The following is an 18,811-nucleotide window of genomic DNA, read 5'->3' on the forward strand; positions in this document are numbered from 1 at the left end:
TGGGGTGGGAGGGTCTGAGGGTGGGTTGGGGAGAGGGAAAGATGTTTTGATATAAACAAAACAAATGCACTTTGGGTGTGTTTTGGTATTTTTCTGGGGATAGATGGGAGGGTGTTGGGATGTCCCTGTAGATTAGTTCCAGAATGGGGTGTCTGTATATACTGTATTCATAGGCATGTTTGACTCTTGTAAAGGGACATTAGTAGCTGCTGCAGGTCCTGTTTGGAAACCCCATGTATAATTCCTGGTTTTTTGTAAGTGTCAGTGCGGGAGACATTTGACTCTTGTGTTTGTATCTCCTTTTTATGATTGCTGTACTGACCAATGTCTTTTTGCGGAAGGGGTGAAAAGAGATTTGAAATAAAAATGTTTAGAAATTCTTTCATGTTATTTGGGTTATTGTTTTTCAATCCCTCTCTCATCTTGTATGAGTCCTCACACCATCACCACCCACTTAGGGTCAGAGGACCCACCCCTGGCAATTGGAGAATCCCTGTGATGTCAGCTAAGCAGAGCACATCCAGCACTGGTCTTGTCAGAATTAGAGATGTCGAAAAATTCCTGAGGCTGATGGCCATTGCTCAGAGCTGCTTTCTCCTTCCCCAGGAAATGCAGGAGAATTCCAGAGAGCTTTCTGGGGCCTTTTTGCTCTACTTTGGGAGAGTTCCTATTTTACCATAGTAGTCACTCCTAGTATATACCTAGGCTGGCAGTCAAGGTTTTTCATAAGTTTGACCTATGTCCCTCTTGCCTTTCTAGCCCATTCCCTCCTGAGCTGTCCTCTTTGGAGAGGAAAGGACCAGAAATGAATGTTTCTCTGATTGTGTGTACTTGGAGCTGCCCGAATCTTCCCTCTTCACTTTCCCACCCGATCCCTCTCCAAGTTCTCCACTTAGAGGGCCAATGTACCACCTTGGCACATTTTGGAGAATTTTCGGCAGCTTTTCTGCATCCTCAGAGTAGAAAGCGTGCTGAGTGAGGTGAAACCCTAGTTCTCAGCAGTTGCATTTTCTTAGGACTGATTAGAAGTACCCCAGCAGGGAGTCTGGGGATCCCCACTTGCCCTATTCAGCTCATTCCCAAGTCACAGGCCCACGTTAGGATGAAACAGTGTCTTATCAATTCTGATAGCCATTCTATGAAGGCATGAACTCCTGATTAAAGTTCTCTTCCCTTTTGGAAGAAAAAAGTGCTCCAAGCCATGAAGTGTGAAGAACATTACAAGGGAAAACGCTTAACTCGGAATCAGCAACTCAAATGCTCTAATGTCCCCTGTTTGGACACAGCTTGTCGATCATAAAGAATCTTTGCCAACACCAACAGTCAAGAGTGTTAGTAAAAAAAAAAAAAATTGTTAGTAGGCATTTCTTGAAAGTAGAGACATAGGTTTTCATCATTTCAAATCAGCATCATTCATATTAGTGATGATGTGTTACGTTTGTTAGGAAAGACGTACTAGTCCCCTCTGGCTTGGATGATAAAGCGCACGGAAGTGAAGGCATTCTTTTGGAAACAGGGAGCCCAAAATAAATAAAAAGGTCCCCTCCCACACTCTTCACCCCCAAAACCTGAAACTACCTCCTTCATCTCCTGTGTTTCCTGTCTGCTTTCAGCTGCCGCTTTTCATCCCATCTCACCTCTCCGTGGTGTCTTATCATGCATGTATCTAACTTGAATTCAGTTATAAGCACATGACATCATAATTGTGCAGGAGATTCCCTCCTCCGTTTCATCTGTGTCCCCCGATTGAGGGTGAGATGGGAAAAGTGAATTTTCTGTCTTGGTTCCCTTCCAGTCTCTTAGAGTGCAAGCATCTTGTGCATAAAGATTCTAGTGCCTGTTTGTGCCGTGTGGATTCTGAAGACCAACCATTTTCCTCTGGCGCTCAGCCAAAGGCACAAGAGTTGACCCCAGTTCTGAAGAAGCACTAATTGGGTTATCGTTGATGTCTAATGGAGCCCGTTCCCAAGAGATTCTCAAGAGGAATTTTGACTGCAATTTTATCCTGTGCACGGATCCCCATTTAAGCTGCGACTCGTCATGCGTCCCTCCTCCATTGCCATGTCCTGGTTTAGGCACTCCCCCTTTTCACCTGGACAATTTCAGCAACTTCCCAACTGGCCTTCCTGCTTCCTCTTTCCCCTCTCCAGTCCTTCTAATAGTCCTTCCAAAATAAAGATGTGCTCAAGTCACTTCCTTAGTTTAAAATCATTGATGACTTTTAACCTAGAGAAGAAAACCTTAACTCCTCAACTTGACGTTCAAGACCATTTCTCCTTCCCCTGCCACACAGGATGCACTCTGGTCACAAAGCCTGACTCGAAGTCCCCAGATGATGACACCCCTTCTCCCGCCACTCCACCTTCCCTCACACTGTCCCACCTGCCTGGAGGACCCTAACTTCTTACCTTCTTCACCTGCAGAACTGCTCATCCTTCAAGATTTTCCTCCAGGGTCGCCTCTGGAATTTTCACCAGCCACTCTCAGCCAGACAAATGCTCCTTCCTCTGTTAAAATAGTTGTTCATGTGTCTGCCGGTTATTTGACTGTAACCTCTGGTCTGTGAGGGACAGAAACTGTCCTATTCCGCTCTCTCCCTGCCCCCAGGGCTGGCACAGTTGAGTTGATGTGCCAAGGTGGTGGTGGTAGTGGAGGAAAGATGAGGTCAGCCCCCACCCAGGAGTGCTGCCTTGTTTTCCTAGTCAGCCAGACTCGAACCTGGATTTTCACCTTTTGCACAGGACAACTCGATTGGAGGTATGGGTGGTTTTTTTAGCCACTAAATGTCAGGATTCTTCAGAATCTTCTTAAGGGATTGGACTTTTCGTGGCTGGAGTAAGAGCATGAACTAAGTGGCATAGCTGTAACTCAAGATATTCCCAAGGGGGCACGTGGACCGCTTCCTTCTGGTGCCACTGGCGTCAGAGAGAATGACAGAGAAGATGCTGCCCCTTAGTTGGAAGACGCCACCGATGTAGGGTCTGCAGGCTTTGTCCAGTGCACTGAACTACCCACTGCCCCCCTGCTGAATTCACACCTAACAGAAACCCTGCATTTAAAGAGCTCAGCTCAGGTGCCCTCCTTCACATGGCCCTCTCATCTCATCCCTGGCCTTCCCCCTTCCCCCTTCTGAGAAACATGGCTTTGTTTCTGGGGCTTTTTTCTGCAAATCATGAGGGGTGATGAGATAGGCAGGAGAATAGGAGAGGCTAGCTAGGTTTACCCTGGGAGAGAAAAATAAGTGTGAGAAGGTAACCGCTGAGCTTGGGGGGAGTTTGGAAGATTTAGAATGGGACGGGAGAGTCTGGCAACAGCTATCTTAGGTAAGAGATTTGGCGGAGTTAAAGAAGATTTCAAGACGTTTCACTGTGGGACTTCCCTGGCGGTCCAGTGGTTAAGACTCCATGCTTCCAGTGCAGGGGGCCCGGGTTTGATCCCGGGTCGGGGAATTAAGATCCCGCGTGCCCCACAGCGCGGCCACAAAACGAAGAAAAGAGGTTTCAGTGTGCGTTGGGTGTCATCTACCGGTGCTCCTTCCCCACAGCCGGCACCTTTTCCAATGCCCTGATACCGTGAAGAAAACAGCTATAGAGATACGTATCCTTCTCTTCTGGATATGGGGCTGTCTTTGAATGGGACGCCATATGTAGAGAGACCACAGGCCCAGCTGTAGACATGTGAAACTCTTGTTGCACGTGGCGAGTGGGTTCTGTGTCTTGTTTGTTTTCGGCTTGTCTTCCACCCCGTCAACCTAGTGGTGTGCCAGCACAGGGAGAAATACCCGCCATGAATGTTTGCTGAAAACCATACAGGAGGTCAAAGACAGCCAGGCCAGAAGTGGAACTGGCAGTGGAGAAAGGTCCTCTGGGCTGGAATCACCTTTGGGCCTGAATGGGGGGCAGCCATACTGGACTAGAAATTCACATGGGAAGCGAGGCTGGCAAGGGGAGAACCCAGAATGCCTTGTGGAGCCTGGAGGTGAGGCAGCCGGGTAGGGTGCAGTGGCTGTCCGTCAGGGTGGGGTCTTCTGTGAGCCTGAATCACTCGGGTAGCCTTTTCAAACCTCACACGCGCCCCAAGACTAAGACACCCTCCTAGACTCTCAAGGGGTGGGGGAGGGGAGAGGGGGTGGTAAGGATGGTGGACGAAACTCAGATGCATCTGATGGTCCTTCCCGTCCTCCCCACGCCCACACCCACTTGATGACACTCCCAAGCGAGGACCCTGGGTTTGAGAGCAATCTATTTATGCTCTCGCTGTCTCCTCTTGAAAAAAGGGAGAGTTTTTTTTTAACTTACCTCCTGTGTGAGCAGGTGAGATAATGCATGTAAGATGCCTGGAACCTCTTCAGCACTCAGTAATCAGCCATGGGCACTAATTATGATCATCATTATTAACACATTTTGAGGAGGACTGAGAGCTTTTTCCCTTCCCAAAGGCGGAAGGAAGAAAGAAAAGACTTCAGGGGCCCCATCAAGGGAGGCGCAGTGAGGGATGGGCTGGAGGGAGCAGGGAGGAGAAGGGGAGGTTGCGGGCGGGTAGGGCTCTGGGGCTGGTGGTGGAAGCAGGTGGGGCTGGCTGAGTTGGGCTTTTCCTGCCACCTAGTGGCTCCTCTGGGCTAGGCCACCAGCCAGCTGTCCCCTCGGCTCTGGGCGGCGGTGGGGCGAGGCTGGGCTAAAATATTCTTGAACACAGTATCTGCAGTCCTCTTCTGCTGCCCCCATTTAATGCCCTGTCCCCTTGGGGACCCTGGCCCATGACACATCCTCCGCATGGCCCTGGCATGTGGGACGAGCCCCCTTTCTCCAGGTGGAGGAGGGGGAAGCCTTTGTTCTCTTGGCTCCCAGGCAGAGTGGGGAACTGAGGCAGATGCACTGCGGGGGGGGTGGGGGGGCAGCTTCCCGCCCCATCCCCACCTCTGCTGGCTTGGTGGCTGCTGATGGTACACTTGCCCCAGGGGCATGCTGGGGTCTCCTGGCACTGGGGGCCCAGACCTGGAGCAGCGTCTGCCTTGGGTTTTTATTTAATTCGATAAACGTATACTACTTTGTGCAAGCCCTTGGTGAGGTTCTCCTGAGCCTTCCCATCCCACCTTCTCTGGAGGATTTTGCCTTTTGTCTCCAGGATGAGAGGAAGGGGACACAGAGGCCTGCAGGTGAAGGGCCCAATGGGGACTTCGGCATCAACTTGACGTCTGGGCCTCTCATCACCTCCTGCCCCTTGTGGAACGACGTCCTAGTTGCATCATCTCTGCCTCCTGCTTCCAAGGCAGCTGTGAGTCTTTGGGGAGGGGTCTGACCCAGGGTGAGGGGCTTCAGGAGGTGGCCAGGAGCCATAGGAAGAAGTCACATGTTGGGCTGGGACTCCAGGGTCCGGCATCCACAGGCCCCTTGCATCTGCCCTGCTGGCCCTGCCCTCCCCACCCCCAATGCCCCCTTTTCCCTCTCAGGGCTTTGCAGCCTCGGCTGCACCAGGCCAGGATTGCATCATTCTTGGCTTTGTTTGCAGAGCAGCAGGTGGAGGCGTGAGGCCCGCTGCCCACCTCCCCCGCTTCCCTCTCATCTCCTTCTACTCCCTCCCGGGTACTCCTCCGCCTTTCTCTCCTCTCAGGCCCGCGGCACGGCACTGGCACCGGGGGAGCTGTCTTCCTTACCTGGGGGCTCTCGGCTCCCTTTCCATTCCTCCTGCTCCCCAGGGAGGCCCGGAGGCTACACAGGCAAAGAGAAGGAGGCTGGGTGGGGGGATGGGGGGGCGGGATCAGCACCAGGCTGGAAACTGCCTTTCTTTTCTGTTCCCCCACCCAGCTAAAGGCTGGTGCCACCCTCAGGAGGAGCACCTGGCTGTAGCCAGGGTCTGGCCTCCCAGGTTGGGCACAAGGTCGGAAATGTTCACCTGCTGAACTAAAGCTAATAATAATCAGTATAAGATGAAGTCATTCAGCTCTTTGTAGAAGGTACTTAACTTTTTTTTTTTTTAGAGATTTTTTTGAGGTGGACCATTTTTTAATAATTAATTAATTAATTAATATTTATTTTTGGCTGTGTTGGGTCTTCGTTTCTGTGCGAGGGGCTTTCTCCAGTTGCGGCGAGCGGGGGCCACTCTTCATCGCGGTGCGTGGGCCTCTCACTGTTGTGGCCTCTCCCGTTGCGGAGCACAGGCTCCGGACGCGCAGGCTCAGTAGTTGTGGCTCACTGGGCCCAGCTGCTCCGCGGCATGTGGGATCTTCCCAGACCAGGGCTCGAACGCGTGTCCCCTCCATTGGCAGGCAGATTCTTAACCACTGCGCTACCAGAGAAGCCCACTTAACTTTTATTTATCATTTATGGGGGCTTCATGGGACCAAGCATTTTATACTCGCATCTCATTTAATCTTTCATCAACCTTGTGAGGTGGTGCTATTATCGTTCCTGGCTTACCAGTGAGGAAGCTAGAGCTCCGAGAGGTGAGAATACCTGCCCGAGACCATAAACGGCAGACCCCGGGCTTTGATCTCCGTCTGCCTCCCTCCCCCGTTACTTGAAACTTCGCAACGAGATGGGAAGTACAGTGCTGACCAGACTTGGACATTTTCTTTACCCCCTAAAAGGGGACTTTTGCCCAAGACGCTCATCAAGAGATAAGACTTTCCTCTTTTTAATCTTATGAAGGAGAGGAAATAAGACACCTGTCCAACAACCTGAGCTGGGCCCTGCCCCCACACCTACTGCTGCTCCTCTGAGGTACTGCTGTTGTAGAAGGTTCTGACCCATGCACAGTAGATACAGGAATCAGAGTAGGAGCTTGTCGGAGATCCGGCCTGCCAGGGAAGAGGGAGGCCTGGGCTGGTTGCACATGTGGACCCTGCAGGCTGGGGCAGAGACGGTGGGCAGTACCATCACTTCCGTTCACTGGGATTCTCTGCTTGTGAAGCTTCCTGTAGTGCTCAGGGTGCTTTGATAAAAGAGCTTCAGGGTCTAGCAATCTAGCCACCATGACTTTGGCTAGTAGGAGGTTACTCTTCAGGGCCAGATCAGCATCTTTGGGGACAGACAGTTCTCAACTTTGCAAAGCCCAAGCCCAGACCTTAGGCCTGGCCAAGCAACAGCTGTTTCAGAGGCCAGCATGGGTGGTTGCTGCTGGGCCACCTCCTCCTCCTTGTTTTCACTTTCAGTGGCTGCTTCAGCCCTGAAAGAGAGCCAGAGGGAAACCAACTGGGAAGACTCGGGCCTGCCTTCCACAGCCCAAGGTCCAGTTCCACCACGGCCTGGGAGAGGCCAGGTCAGGGTTGGGGGCATGTGCTTGCTGACTAGAGCACTCCTCTCTGTCTCCTGTCTCTTTAGGGCAGGACAGACTCTGTCTGCAGGGACAAAGGGCCCCATTGACCCCATAGCCTTGTGACCCTACCCAAGTCTGTCCCTCCCTGCCCCTGGCAGCCAGCAGGGCACTCACTCTGGTAGCAGACAGGGCTACGAGGCCGCTGAGAGGGCATGGCAGGGAAGCCAAGAGAGGCTGAAGCCAGCTGGGCGGGGAAGACTGGAAGTGCGTGGGTAGCGCCCCCCAGATCCCTGAGAGGAGGGGCGGCTGGGGATGAAGGGCCGCAGGGACTCCTGGCTGCACTCCCAGGAGCAAAGCAGCAAATACTCTGCAGCGCCAAAGCATGGGAGGGCTGGGGGAGTCCAACCTCAACCCCAAACGGGGCTGCCCGGGGGGCTCAGGGCCTCCCCAGCCTGCATTCCTGAATTCCTCCCCCTAACATGCCCCCTACACCCAGCCTATAAAGCCCCCTTTGTCTGGGCCCACTGAGGAGCTTAACCCTCCCCATCTCAGCTTCCAGCCCCCTGCTTCCTCACCCTCTGGTGCCTAACGAAGAGGCCAGGGCTCAGTGAGAGGTGTGAAACCCCATTCATGCCACCTGGGCACTGGCCCAGGGGTGTTGGGCAGCCAGCGCCTGCACACCGATGCCCCAACCCCACTGCCCGCCTCGGGGCAGGTTAATTCCCACCCCTGTCCACTCCGGGACTCCATACTCCTGCCCTAGGCAGCATGCCCTCCTCTCACATGCCTGCTCATGTGATAGTCCCCTCGGTGTGGCCCTGCCCTGACATGGGCAGGACAGAGGGGCAGTGGGCAGTCAGGAGCCACCCCTGATGGGGGACAGGGGTCTCAGTGGGCGGGGGCAGTCTTTCTGCCACCTCCTTGGCTTTCACCAGAGTTGGTGGCTCCACTGCCCACAAGTCAGGTCCCCAGCTGGCCTCTGGGGCTTCAGATGGCCCTTCTCTGGCAGTGGACAAACAGTTCAGTTCCTCCTCCTGCTTGGCACATGCCTGGGGCATGGTACACGGTGGGCGACAGGAATCTCCATTCCTGCTCCCCACACCCACCCAAGGGCCTCAGAACACATTTGAAGAGAGGCTGAATCCTGGCAACAAGGAGTGGCCCTCCACACCAGCTCCTGTCCTCATGGGGTCACATGGCTCTGAACCCTGCTCACCAGGGCAGGGTCTCCCTATGGTCCAGGTGCTGTGGGTATCTCTGCCCCGCTCTCAGGCAATCACAGTGGTCTGGGCCATGGGGTCAACTCTGTCACCAAGCTGCTGTGTGACCTTGGGCAAGCCCCTGTGTGGCCCTGTAAAATGCAGGGTGGGGTGCTTCCGACTCTGATAACCTCAGAAATGAAGGGGCTGCCCTTGGAGGGGATCTTCTCTGGACTAACAGTGCCCCCAGGACAGGCAGAACGGTGGGTGTTGGCAGGGATGCGCCCCTGGATGTGTGAGCAGTGTGTGTGCATTGTGTGTCTGTGTGTGTGAGGGCTGTGCCTCTACCCGCGGGTGGGGTGGGGCGGGAGGGGCGGGGCGGGGCGGGGGCGGGGGCGGGGTCTGCGGGCGGGGCCGGAGCGGGGCGGGGCGGGCCGGGTTGGGGTCTGGGCTGCCTACAACAGGCGCTCCTTGCGCGCGGCGGTGGCCGGGTGCTGCACCGACTGGGCGCATGGAGGGGCCACCGCCCCCTGCGCCCCCCCGGGCTGACGCGGCGAGGACTGCATAGCGGGCGGCAGCATGGAGCAGGTCAGCGGGCGCGGGTGCGCGTCGGGGAGGGAAGGGCGGGGGCGTGAGGACTGGATGAGGGTGGGTGCGCCGAGAGGGAGGGGGGCCCGCCACCTTGGGAGGGGTTGGGGCTCTGGAGCTCCGGGCGGAGCTCTGGGGAAGGGTTACGGCTGGTGTGACACAGAGCTGGTGAGCGCGCGCGCGCGCGCGCGCGCACACACACACACACACACACACACACACACACGAGTACTCCCCCACCACTGACAAATAGGGAGGCGCTCACCGAGGGCTCACACGCTGCTTCGCTCCCCATCCCCGTTCCAGAAGCAGAGCATTTAGAAGCCCCCCTCCCCACTCGGTAAGGTCCCGGTTCCATCCAGGAGCCTAGCAGGCTCTGCATAATGAAGGAGTGACAGAAGGTGGTCGTAAAACTACCGCTGACCCTCCCGACCGCCCCCGCCCTGTGGGACCTAAAGATACAACCGTCCCCCTCCCCCCTATACATCAAGGGGCTTCTCCCAGCCAGCGTCCCCGTCCATTCCCAGTCACAGCAGGTGCAGCAACGGCTGCCACCATTTCATGGCAGTGAAAACGTGGGGTGGGCTGGGCAGCTTCTTCACATGCCCCCCAGATACAGACCTGCAGCCCCAGCCAGGCTCTGGGAGGGCTGTCTTTCACACAGTATCCATCAGAGGAGGTCAGGATGATGGCCCCCTCAGGTCAGAGCACCTCACTCCCTCCACGGAGCTTAGCAAACCCTGGACAAGAGGGGCTGGTCCCCTTAAGTGAGTGGGGGGCTCTCTAGCCTGACTTGCAGCCCCCTGTTCTAAGATGGACAGAACCCTGATGTGGGCTGAAGGGAGGGCTGCCTTGCTCCTTTCCTAAGCCCGACTCGGTGAGAGGTCTTGGGGTGGGGTCTGGAGTGGAAGGGTTTTCTGTTCCTGGGTGTGCCTTTAAGTATCCACACTCCCAGGCTCTGCTTAAAGTGGTGGCCTGGGGCCCTGGGCTCTGAGACACCCTCCCCTCTGTGGCAGAGGGGTTCTTGTGTTCCCTGTGATGGTGGTGAGGAGGGGTGTGGGGAGGGGTAGAGGGTGTGGAGGCAGGGGGTGGGGTGATCTTAAGTTCTGGGGGGTGAAGAGGGGCTCTGAGGAGTCACGAAGCACTCTGGGCATCTTCCCTGGGCTGGGTGTGATGTTTGGGGAGGGCTGTGGGCTGGTCTAGTCTCCAGGCCTGCTGGGCATCTTGGCTGTTAATTTAAATGGCCAGTGGCAGCTCCCTGGAGCACCAGGCCTGGCAGGGGGCAGGGGACTCCATTCGTCATTCTCTGCTATTGTCATTACTGACTCAACTCCACCCTGAGCACAAAAAAGCGGGGGTTGGGGGGGACAGGACTAAAAGCCAGTGAATTGCTCACGTTAAAATAGTTAAATTTATGTTATGTGAATTTCACCTCCATTTTTTAAAAAAAGGAGGGGCAGGGCTAGGGGACACCATGACTTTCTGCCTAGAGGACCCTGAACACATCTCACTGGGCCTGAGTTGCTCCTCCATCAGCCTTTCATACTTCTTCTGGGGGTCAGGTGCTTCCCCTTTCCCAGAGGCGGATCCTGGCTCTCCTGTGCCCTGGCATCGTGGAAGGGAAGACAGACCATGGAGGAGAGTAGGGACGTTGGGCTCTCGCCGTGGCCTCATCAAAGGGACACTGGGAGCCCTTGGACATCTGTCCTCTCTGGGCTGCTGTGAAATCCCTGCCAGCTGTGCTGAGCCGTGGCTTTCCAGTCCTTTCTAGGTGTCCTAAGACACCTCTGCTGCAAAGCACAGCAGCCAGCTTGTCCCCTGGACTGTGAGACACCCCACAACCCACAAGGGGACTCTGATGATCAGCACAACCTTGGAGGTGCCCGCACTGATGTCAGTGCCTTAAGGCAGCTGCAGCCCTGCCAGCCCCGCGGGGGTCGCCAGCTTACTGGATATGTCGGAAGCATGGTGCGTATGGGGTGCTTCTGAAATCAGAGCTTCTTTCGCCACACCAGGGGAAGCTCCTATTTTAAGTTTCCCTTGTGCCCAACCCTCTTGTAAAGCAAAGAATCCTTTTATAGTGCAAGGACCGCCCTGATGTGTCTGTTTGGTATGTGTGGATTTTGGCATGTAGGGTTTCCTTAAAGGGGAGCACGCCTGGAATCTCTCACAGGGGCTGGAATTGCTGGGCGGGGTGGGTGCCAAGACTGAAGGGCTTGCCCCCCTGTGGTCAGCGCCCTGCCCCTCTTTTCTCTCCATTTAACTGCCCTCCCTCCCTCCCAGGGTTGGCTCAGGGCCAGACAGAGGAGCGGGGAGCAGCTGCTGGGGATTTCCAGAGCTTCCAGGGGGCGGTGGGAGCCACCTCTCCCCTCCTCCTTTCGCCCCTCCCCTCTGTTCCTCCCCTCCCTCCTTCTGTGCTCCGCTTCTAGGTCCCCCTCCTCTCTCCTCCTCTCCCCACCCCCACCCTCCCAGATGGGCCGGGAGACGGGGAGGAGAGTGGAGCTGCCCTCCTCCGCGCAGGGATTTGCAGGGGCCAGGGAGAGCCAGGCAGGGTGTGAGGGCCTGTGGCAGAGGCAGGGCCGCAGGCCAGTTGCTGGCAGAACTTAACAGCCCTCCCGAAGCATCATGAATTCAGCGTCCTGGAGCTGGAAGGGACTACATGGCCTAGCTCCTCCCAGAGGGGTCGTGCTTCAGAGAAAGAGTAAGGGCTTAGTGTCAGACCTCAGCAAGATTACTTAACCTCTCTGAGCCCGTTTCCTCATTTATGTAATGAGGCTAATAATACCTACCTTACAGTGTTGGCATGGGGAGTAATGTTTGTAAAGAAATAATGTTTGTAAAGAGCTCGGCACATAGTAGGTGCTCGGCACATAGTAGGTGCTCAACACATTTTAATTCCTTTCCCTTCCATCCTGGTGTTTTCAAGCCCCCGCTAGGTGATGTCACGGTCGTCATAAGTCGTCTCTTAGTCTTGCACACACGCTCATATACACACAGTCCTCACCACCAGCTCTTCAACTGCCCCGTGTCACATAGTGGAGAGCCCTCGGGGCTGAGACCCCAGCCCAAAACCTCTTCCTCTTCCCCAACCGTGACATACGTTTCCCAACATGATTCCCCTGAGGGGCTGCCAGTTGCAAGCGGCAGGGGTGGGGCATCTTTCATCCACCCCCTGTCCTGATACCAGGGTTTCGCTGGGTGTGGCTTGCCTGCGCCGGCCCAAGGAAGCTTCAGCCTCTCTCTCCACCCCAAGTCAGCTGTCCAAAGGTTGCTGGGCTGGGGCCCCAGCTGTTTGGCAGGTTGCCAGTGCCTCTCAGCCCTCGGGCCAGGGGGCTGTACCTCCCTCCTCGAGGTGTGTTCAGGTGGGATCCCTCTTCTCCAGGATTCCTCAGGGATCTGTCAGCAGGGAGGAGGGTAGAGACTGGCACGATCTTGAGTGGACCGTTGCCCCACCCTACACCATTCAAGGAGCTTGATGAGGTCTGAGGTCCCCTCTCTGTGATGCCTGGGGCTCTGCCAGACCTGGGCCCCACCCCTTCCCTAGCTCTCAGCCTTCAGGCCTCCCTTCTCTGCCACCTGCCTGTTAAGGGCCTTCAAGGTCTAGATCAAACACTACCTCCCAAGGCCCCTGCCTTCTCTCATTATGGAAGCCTCCCTTCTGCTTTGCTCGATGCTCTGCTTGTAGCACCATCATGGCACCATCCCAGCCATCCTTGGCTGTGCTTGTTGCCCTCCCTGGAATATGAGCTTTTTTTTTTTTTTGCGGTATGCGGGCCTCTCACTGTTGTGGCCTCCCCCGTTGCGGAGCACAGGCTCCGGACGCGCAGGCTCCGGACGCGCAGGCTCAGCGGCCATGGCTCACGGGCCCAGCCGCTCCGCGGCATATGGGATCCTCCCAGACCGGGGCACGAACCCGTATCCCCTGCATCGGCAGGCGGACTCTCAACCACTTGCGCCACCAGGGAGGCCCTGGAATATGAGCTTTTTGAGGACAAGCACATCACCTGGTTCATTGCCCGCTACCCCACAGAGCAGTTTGCATGTAGACAGCACTCAATAAATGTCATTGGACTTGACTGAACTGGGCTACCACCTGTTTTGGAAATGAAAGTTTAGGTGGGCATGGGTTGCTTCGAGGGGACAAGCAGAGGATCTGGGGGCTGAAAGCCAAAGGAACAAGAACAAGTCCGGTCTCTCCTCAGCCCTTCCCTCTAGTCCTGCCCTCCTGCCCTTCTCCACCAGGGGGTGCTCTTTCCCCTTCAATGGAAGGGCAGGCAGCTATTACCAGGTTTATGGTCACCAGCCCTGTAACCTGCCTTCCACCCATTCCTTTATCATTATCAAACGTGAGCCCTCAGTTGGAGACTGGCAGAGGAGGCCTATTGTTTTCATCTACAGAGAGTGAAAGTGAGGTTCAGAGAATATACTTTTCCTCAAAGACATTCAGCTACTAGGTGGGCAGCATGGGAACCTGAGCCCCGGTCTTTGGACTCTCGGCTCAGGGCTCCTTGGTGACACTGTACAACCCCTTGCTGGCTCCTGGCCCAGGCCTGAGCCTGACCCTGGACTGCTCTGGTCTGGGGACTCCCTGCCCTCCCGCCATGCTCCCCTCCTAACCCGACTTGGCTCTGGGGAAGGCGGGCTCTTCCTCTGGCACGACTCTGGGCTCTTTTTCCTCCACTCCGCTCATCACCCGCTCAGGCTCTCTCCCTTGGCTTCTCCTCCACAACCAAAAAGGCTGCTCAAGTGTCCCCCACCCAGATGGAGCCATGCCTCACCCCGACTCACCTGTGCTGCCCGGCTGTCCCTCCCGGTAACTGTCTCAGCGGGCCCAATTCCATTTCACCACCCTCTCTTTTTCACCACCCCCCCCTTTTTTTTATTTCTTCGCCCTTGATGCTCTCCATCACTGCACAGTCTGGCCTCCACCTACCCGTCCCCCGCCCGACGCGGTGCCACTTCCTCTGGCTCTCTCTCCTCAGTCCCCCTTGCTGCCTCTTCCCTCCTCACCTGCCCCGAAAGGTGAGTGCCCTTGGGTCCCATCCTACATCTGGTCTCCGCTCTGCGCTGTCCCTGGAGAATCTGAACCACACTCCTGATCCACCGATGACTTCCAAAGCCATTCTCTAGCTCAGGCCTCTCTTCAGGGAGACGGACCCAGGGTTCGAGGTGCCAATCACTACTCGACCAGCAACACAGCCTGCAGGTTAAGTGTGTGGACTCTGGAACCCAAAGGCATGGGCTCAAATCCTGCATGGCCTTGGGTAAGATACTCAGGCCCTCTGGGCCTCAGTGTCCTTATCCGTAAATGAGGATTATAGTACCTGTTTCACAGCTCCTTTGTAAGGCTAATTTGGAATAATGTATACAAGGGATTATTTGGCCCAGTGCCTGACATGTCCCTTCTCCCTGAGAACACTCCAGACAACTCATCTACCTAATATTCTGAGCGAGAAACCTTGGAGTTGTTCTAGACTCTTCCATTTCCTTCCCGCAACTCCTATTTGGTCAACAAGATCCGGGGGCCTCTGATGATTGGTGCCCCCTGCCCAGGTGCAGGGCCCCCCCACCTGGCTACCCACCCCTGGCTCCTTGCTGCCCTCCGTTCTCTTCCATGGCTCGCCACAGTGGCCATGGCACATCTCCGCTTAAATCCCTGCCCTAAACCAGGCTAGAATCTCAGTGCCTCAGGCACAGTCACTCCACTGTAACATCCCCACCCGCATGCATTTCCTTCCTCATCCCTCCATGCTTCCTGCCCACGAACCTTCCGCTTGGCTCCAGCCACACTGCTAGTCTGCTCTCTCCTGCCTCCCTGCCTTTGTCCATGATAGTCTTTCTCCCTGGAGTGTTTCTCCCCCCATTGCCCACCCCACCCCGTCCCATCCATGACGCCCTCAAAAGATCAGGGTCACCTGCTTCTGGAAGGATTCCTCTGCTTCTCCAGCCTCCCATGGCTCCTTTTCTGGGACCTCAGGACCCCTCAAGGGAAGGAGTTAAGCCTTATCTCCTATCCCCAGGGGCAACCTCCACTCTCCCACCCATGGTATATCAGGACTCCCAATAAACATGTGTGAATGAAGGAAGGTGATTGGGCTGGGAGAGGAATTTAGAAAGAGGGGGAGTATAAAGAGGGTCCTCAGTGAGGGACACCCTCCATCCCATGTTGGGCTTCACTGCCCTAATCCCCAGAGAAAGAGTGTGCCAGGAATAGAGTGGGTTTGGGGGGCGTGGATGGTGGGACGCAGGGAATGAGACACAGACGTCAGAGGGGATGGGGAGCCAGGATGGAAAGGAAGAATGAAAGAGGTGCTGGAGAAGGTGGATGGGGGAGGGCCGGGACAGGATGGGGGTGCAGGTCAAGGTGCAGGAAGAGGTGGGAGGGGCGGCAGGGTGGGGGAAGAGCGCACTTTCTGGGAAGTGGGAGAGGGTGGGGGAGGTGAGTGCGGTGCATTGTGGAGGAGGAATTGCCTGCCGGCCAGTGTGAGCTCATTTCCTCTCACCGCCTCCTGCAGTGTCTGAGGGCATCAGGCTCTGGAAAATGTGAGCCAGGGGCACCCCAGAGGCCACCACCCTCCTCCCCTTCCCCACAGCCTCAGTCCAGTCTGGGTCTCAGATGCCACCACTCCCCCCCTTACACATTTGTTTTGAGGGCAAAGGACCCCTGAGCCAGGGTGGCAGCAAGCCTTGGACTGTTGGAGCCACAGGGCAGAGGGAGTCAGACAGAGGGACCTGGTTTAAGATTAAGCAAGAGAATACAGGCAGTATGATGGATTACCGTTAGATAGCAGGAAGAACTTCTCAGAAGTGGGGCATCATTCTGGCTGCACGTGAGCTTGATGAAGAGAGGTGGGGAAGGAAGGAGTCCTTAACTCCCTTCCATTATTACAAAAGCATCCCTATCCATTGACTTCCAGGAAATTTAAAATTAATTAAATAAAACAGAAGATTTTAAAACAAGTCCATATCTCCTTCCTCAGGTTTACAGGAGTAAGGATGTTCTAGTAGGTGTCTGGGCCATACTGCCCCCTGCAGGGCCTGACTCCCTGATCCTGAGGAGTCCAGGACTTGGGGCTGATCCACTCTCAGGAGTCGGGATGGTGGCGGTGGTGAAGCAAAGAGGTTTTATGAGGCTCACTGCCCCAGAGTGGGTGGGCCATTTCAGCAGGCAGAGTCGGCCTTCCCACTTTCATTGCCTGCCTTGCCCAGATCATATTCCTATTTATCTATGGTCTCTGCCTTCCTTTCTTCACAATCTGGGTGAAGGAATGCAGGGAGCCCTTTAAAACTACAAAAAGACAAGGGAAAGAGGTAAACATAGGCTGTAAAAAATCGGAGGCAGGAAGGATGTTAGTTAGATGGCAGAAAGAACTTTCCAGAAGAAACTAAGGACTGAGAGACTGCCCCTTCCTGGATCATCAGGGACTGGGCTGCAGGGGTCCTGCTTGGGGGCAGGGAAATGAGCAATTGACTCAGGACCCCGATGGTTCTTTGGGCCCAGCTCGGAGTGAAGCTGGAAGGGAGGCTGTGGGAGCTTGTGACTGGGAGGCCTGGAGGGTCTCTGCTCTTAGTGTCACCCACTGCAGAGTGGGTCTGTGGGCTGTCTAGAGGCCTGAGCCCCAGGCTGGCTGGGTGGGGGTCTGAAGGGCTGGGGCACCTGCCTCTCTCGTACAGCCTGCATGGGATCCTGGGCTGAGACTCTGCCTGGGAGGGGTGTCCTAGACTGAGGGGCATGAAGCCCCTGAAAGTTCCCCTGTTCCCCTCGTCGTCCTCCCCCTCCCCCTTGGGTATAACCATCTCTGCCCTTGTCTCAGCTTCCGTGAGTCTCTGGATGGAAGGCTCCCTAAGCCTTTTTTCTGTCTCTCCCTCTCTTCCAACCTGGGCCTCTTCATCTTTGTCTTTGATTTTCTCTGCCTCTCTCTACTCGGTCTCTGTCGTGTCCTTGCCTCTCTCACGCTTTCTGGGTCTCTCCGTCTCTGTTTCTGACCGTCTCTGTCTGGCTCTGTTTCTCTCTGCTTTCCTTTCCCTCCCTCCCTCCCTCTCTCGGTGCCAGTTCTGTGTTCTGTGCCGCTGTCCTCTTTCCTCGGCCGGCCCGGATCACCGTCTATCTGGGCTGGTCCCCTGGAGGCCGGCCCAAGCCCTCGCTAAGACCATCTCTCTTCCGCTGGCTGTGTTCTGACCCCCAGCTCCGCTGCCAGCGCCAAGCCCTGCCTCAGCCCTCTGTACCAGTCTGCTACCCTAACAAGAGGCAGAGGGTGCGCCCCGTCAGGAGCGCAGGAGGAGGAGCGAAGAGACGCCCCACCCCTCCGCGTTCGGCCCCGCCCCTCCGGCCCCGCCCCTCCCTGGTCCCTGCCCGCGCCCCCAGCAGTGCCCTGGCAGCAGAGCCGCAGCTGCCGCCCGATGAATGGAGTCGCCTTTTGCCTGGTCGGGATCCCGCCCCGCCCGGAGCCCCGGCCCCCCAAGGTGAGGGTGCTGAGCCAGGGGAGGGGGCGGATCCAGGCGCTAACGGGAAGCTGGCAGCTGGGGCCGGGGTCGCTGCGCCCCCGCTCGGCGGGCACAGCCTGGGGCGCACGGCGCGGGCACCACGGGCATGGCTGCAGGGAACATCGGCTGGTGGCCGGGGAGGGGGCCGGAGCGCGAGCTGCCCTGGGCAGGGGGCGGGAAGGAAGAAGGCAGGCAGGGGGCCGGGGCTAGCACGGGGCTGCCAGGGCCGGGGGCACCGACCCGGGCGGCGGTGCCAGGCCCCCGGCGGCCGGGCAGCGGGGGCGGGAGGCCCGCGCCTTTTGTCCGGGTTTTCCAGGCGGGGCGCCTGCCGCCGTTTCCTCTGCCCGAGTTTTCGTTTTCCGTTGGCGAGGCCCCGGCACAGCTGGAGGGAGAGGGAGTGGGGGAGGGGTTCCCGGAGCGGGATGTCCTTGGCCACTGTGGCCGGACACCCCCTCCCTGCGCCACACTCCCCCCGCTGCCGGGCCGGACCGCCCGACGAGCTGTCCGGCGCGGGTCCACCGCCCCCCACCCCGGGGAAGAGAAACAGGCCGCGGACCCCTGGTCTAGCAGCGCGGCTGCCCTCGCCTCTGCCCTCTCGGGCTGCCTGTGGGTGGGTCTGGGCACGGGGTGCCAGGGGCATTACTCAGCGCTGGGCTGCTTTGCTTGGGTGCTTTCATCTGCCGGCTGCTGAGGCTGGGGAGGGCCAGCAGGGGCCTCCGAGCCCCACTGGGGCCAGCACCCTGCCTCTGAGCCTGACTGCCCCGTCCCACTGGAGCGCCCCAACATGCACTCCACCCCTTTCCAAGTCGAAGGGTTGAACACTGTCAGGCCAGTCATTTTCTGAGCTTGACAAAGAAGTTTCCTGGGGGTCCAGGTTGGGATCAAGACCTGGGCTGAGGAGGTCTCTTCCTCTTTTGACGGGGCTGGAGGATTTAGGGCCATTCCTCCCCAACCATCCCCTCAGTGTTGGAGCTGGGGTCTGGTGCTTTGCAAACTCTGAGACTGGTGTGTATCTCAGGAGCTGGATGTAGGCACAGTTCTCCCTTGGTCTGCATCTCTATCCCCTGACTCCCCCTCCACCTTTCAGCCAAAGTGTTTCCTAATTAGAAACTTGAATTCCAGGGTGGACTGGGGATGGAAGTGAATGTCATTATCGTTGAGTTCCTTGGATTCCCACCCCCCACCCCCCAACACACACACACACACCAACACCTACTTCATCTCCACAACCCCTACTATCTCCACCCCCAGCCCCACCCTGTGGCCCAGCTGTGGGAGGGCAGGGA

The 18,811-nt window shown here is 56.8% G+C and overlaps 1 protein-coding gene across 2 annotated transcripts in view; it reads left to right on the forward strand.

Moving 5' to 3' along the window:
- The first annotated feature begins 8,902 nt into the window (after positions 1-8,902).
- Positions 8,903-18,811, forward strand: part of ARHGAP23 (Rho GTPase activating protein 23) — an 83,785-nt gene continuing 73,876 nt past the window's right edge. The window contains exon 1 of one of the 2 annotated variants that reach the window (XM_060080495.1): positions 8,903-9,041. In XM_060080495.1, the coding sequence (XP_059936478.1) occupies positions 9,033-9,041 (9 nt within the window). In that variant the 5' untranslated portion in view covers positions 8,903-9,032. Of the gene's footprint in view, positions 9,042-17,422; positions 17,505-18,811 lie in introns of those variants that run through there. The other variant, XM_060080494.1, reaches the window with a different exon arrangement.

Source organism: Mesoplodon densirostris, chromosome 18 (genome assembly GCF_025265405.1).
Source record: "Mesoplodon densirostris isolate mMesDen1 chromosome 18, mMesDen1 primary haplotype, whole genome shotgun sequence".
Taxonomy (NCBI): domain Eukaryota; kingdom Metazoa; phylum Chordata; class Mammalia; order Artiodactyla; family Ziphiidae; genus Mesoplodon; species Mesoplodon densirostris.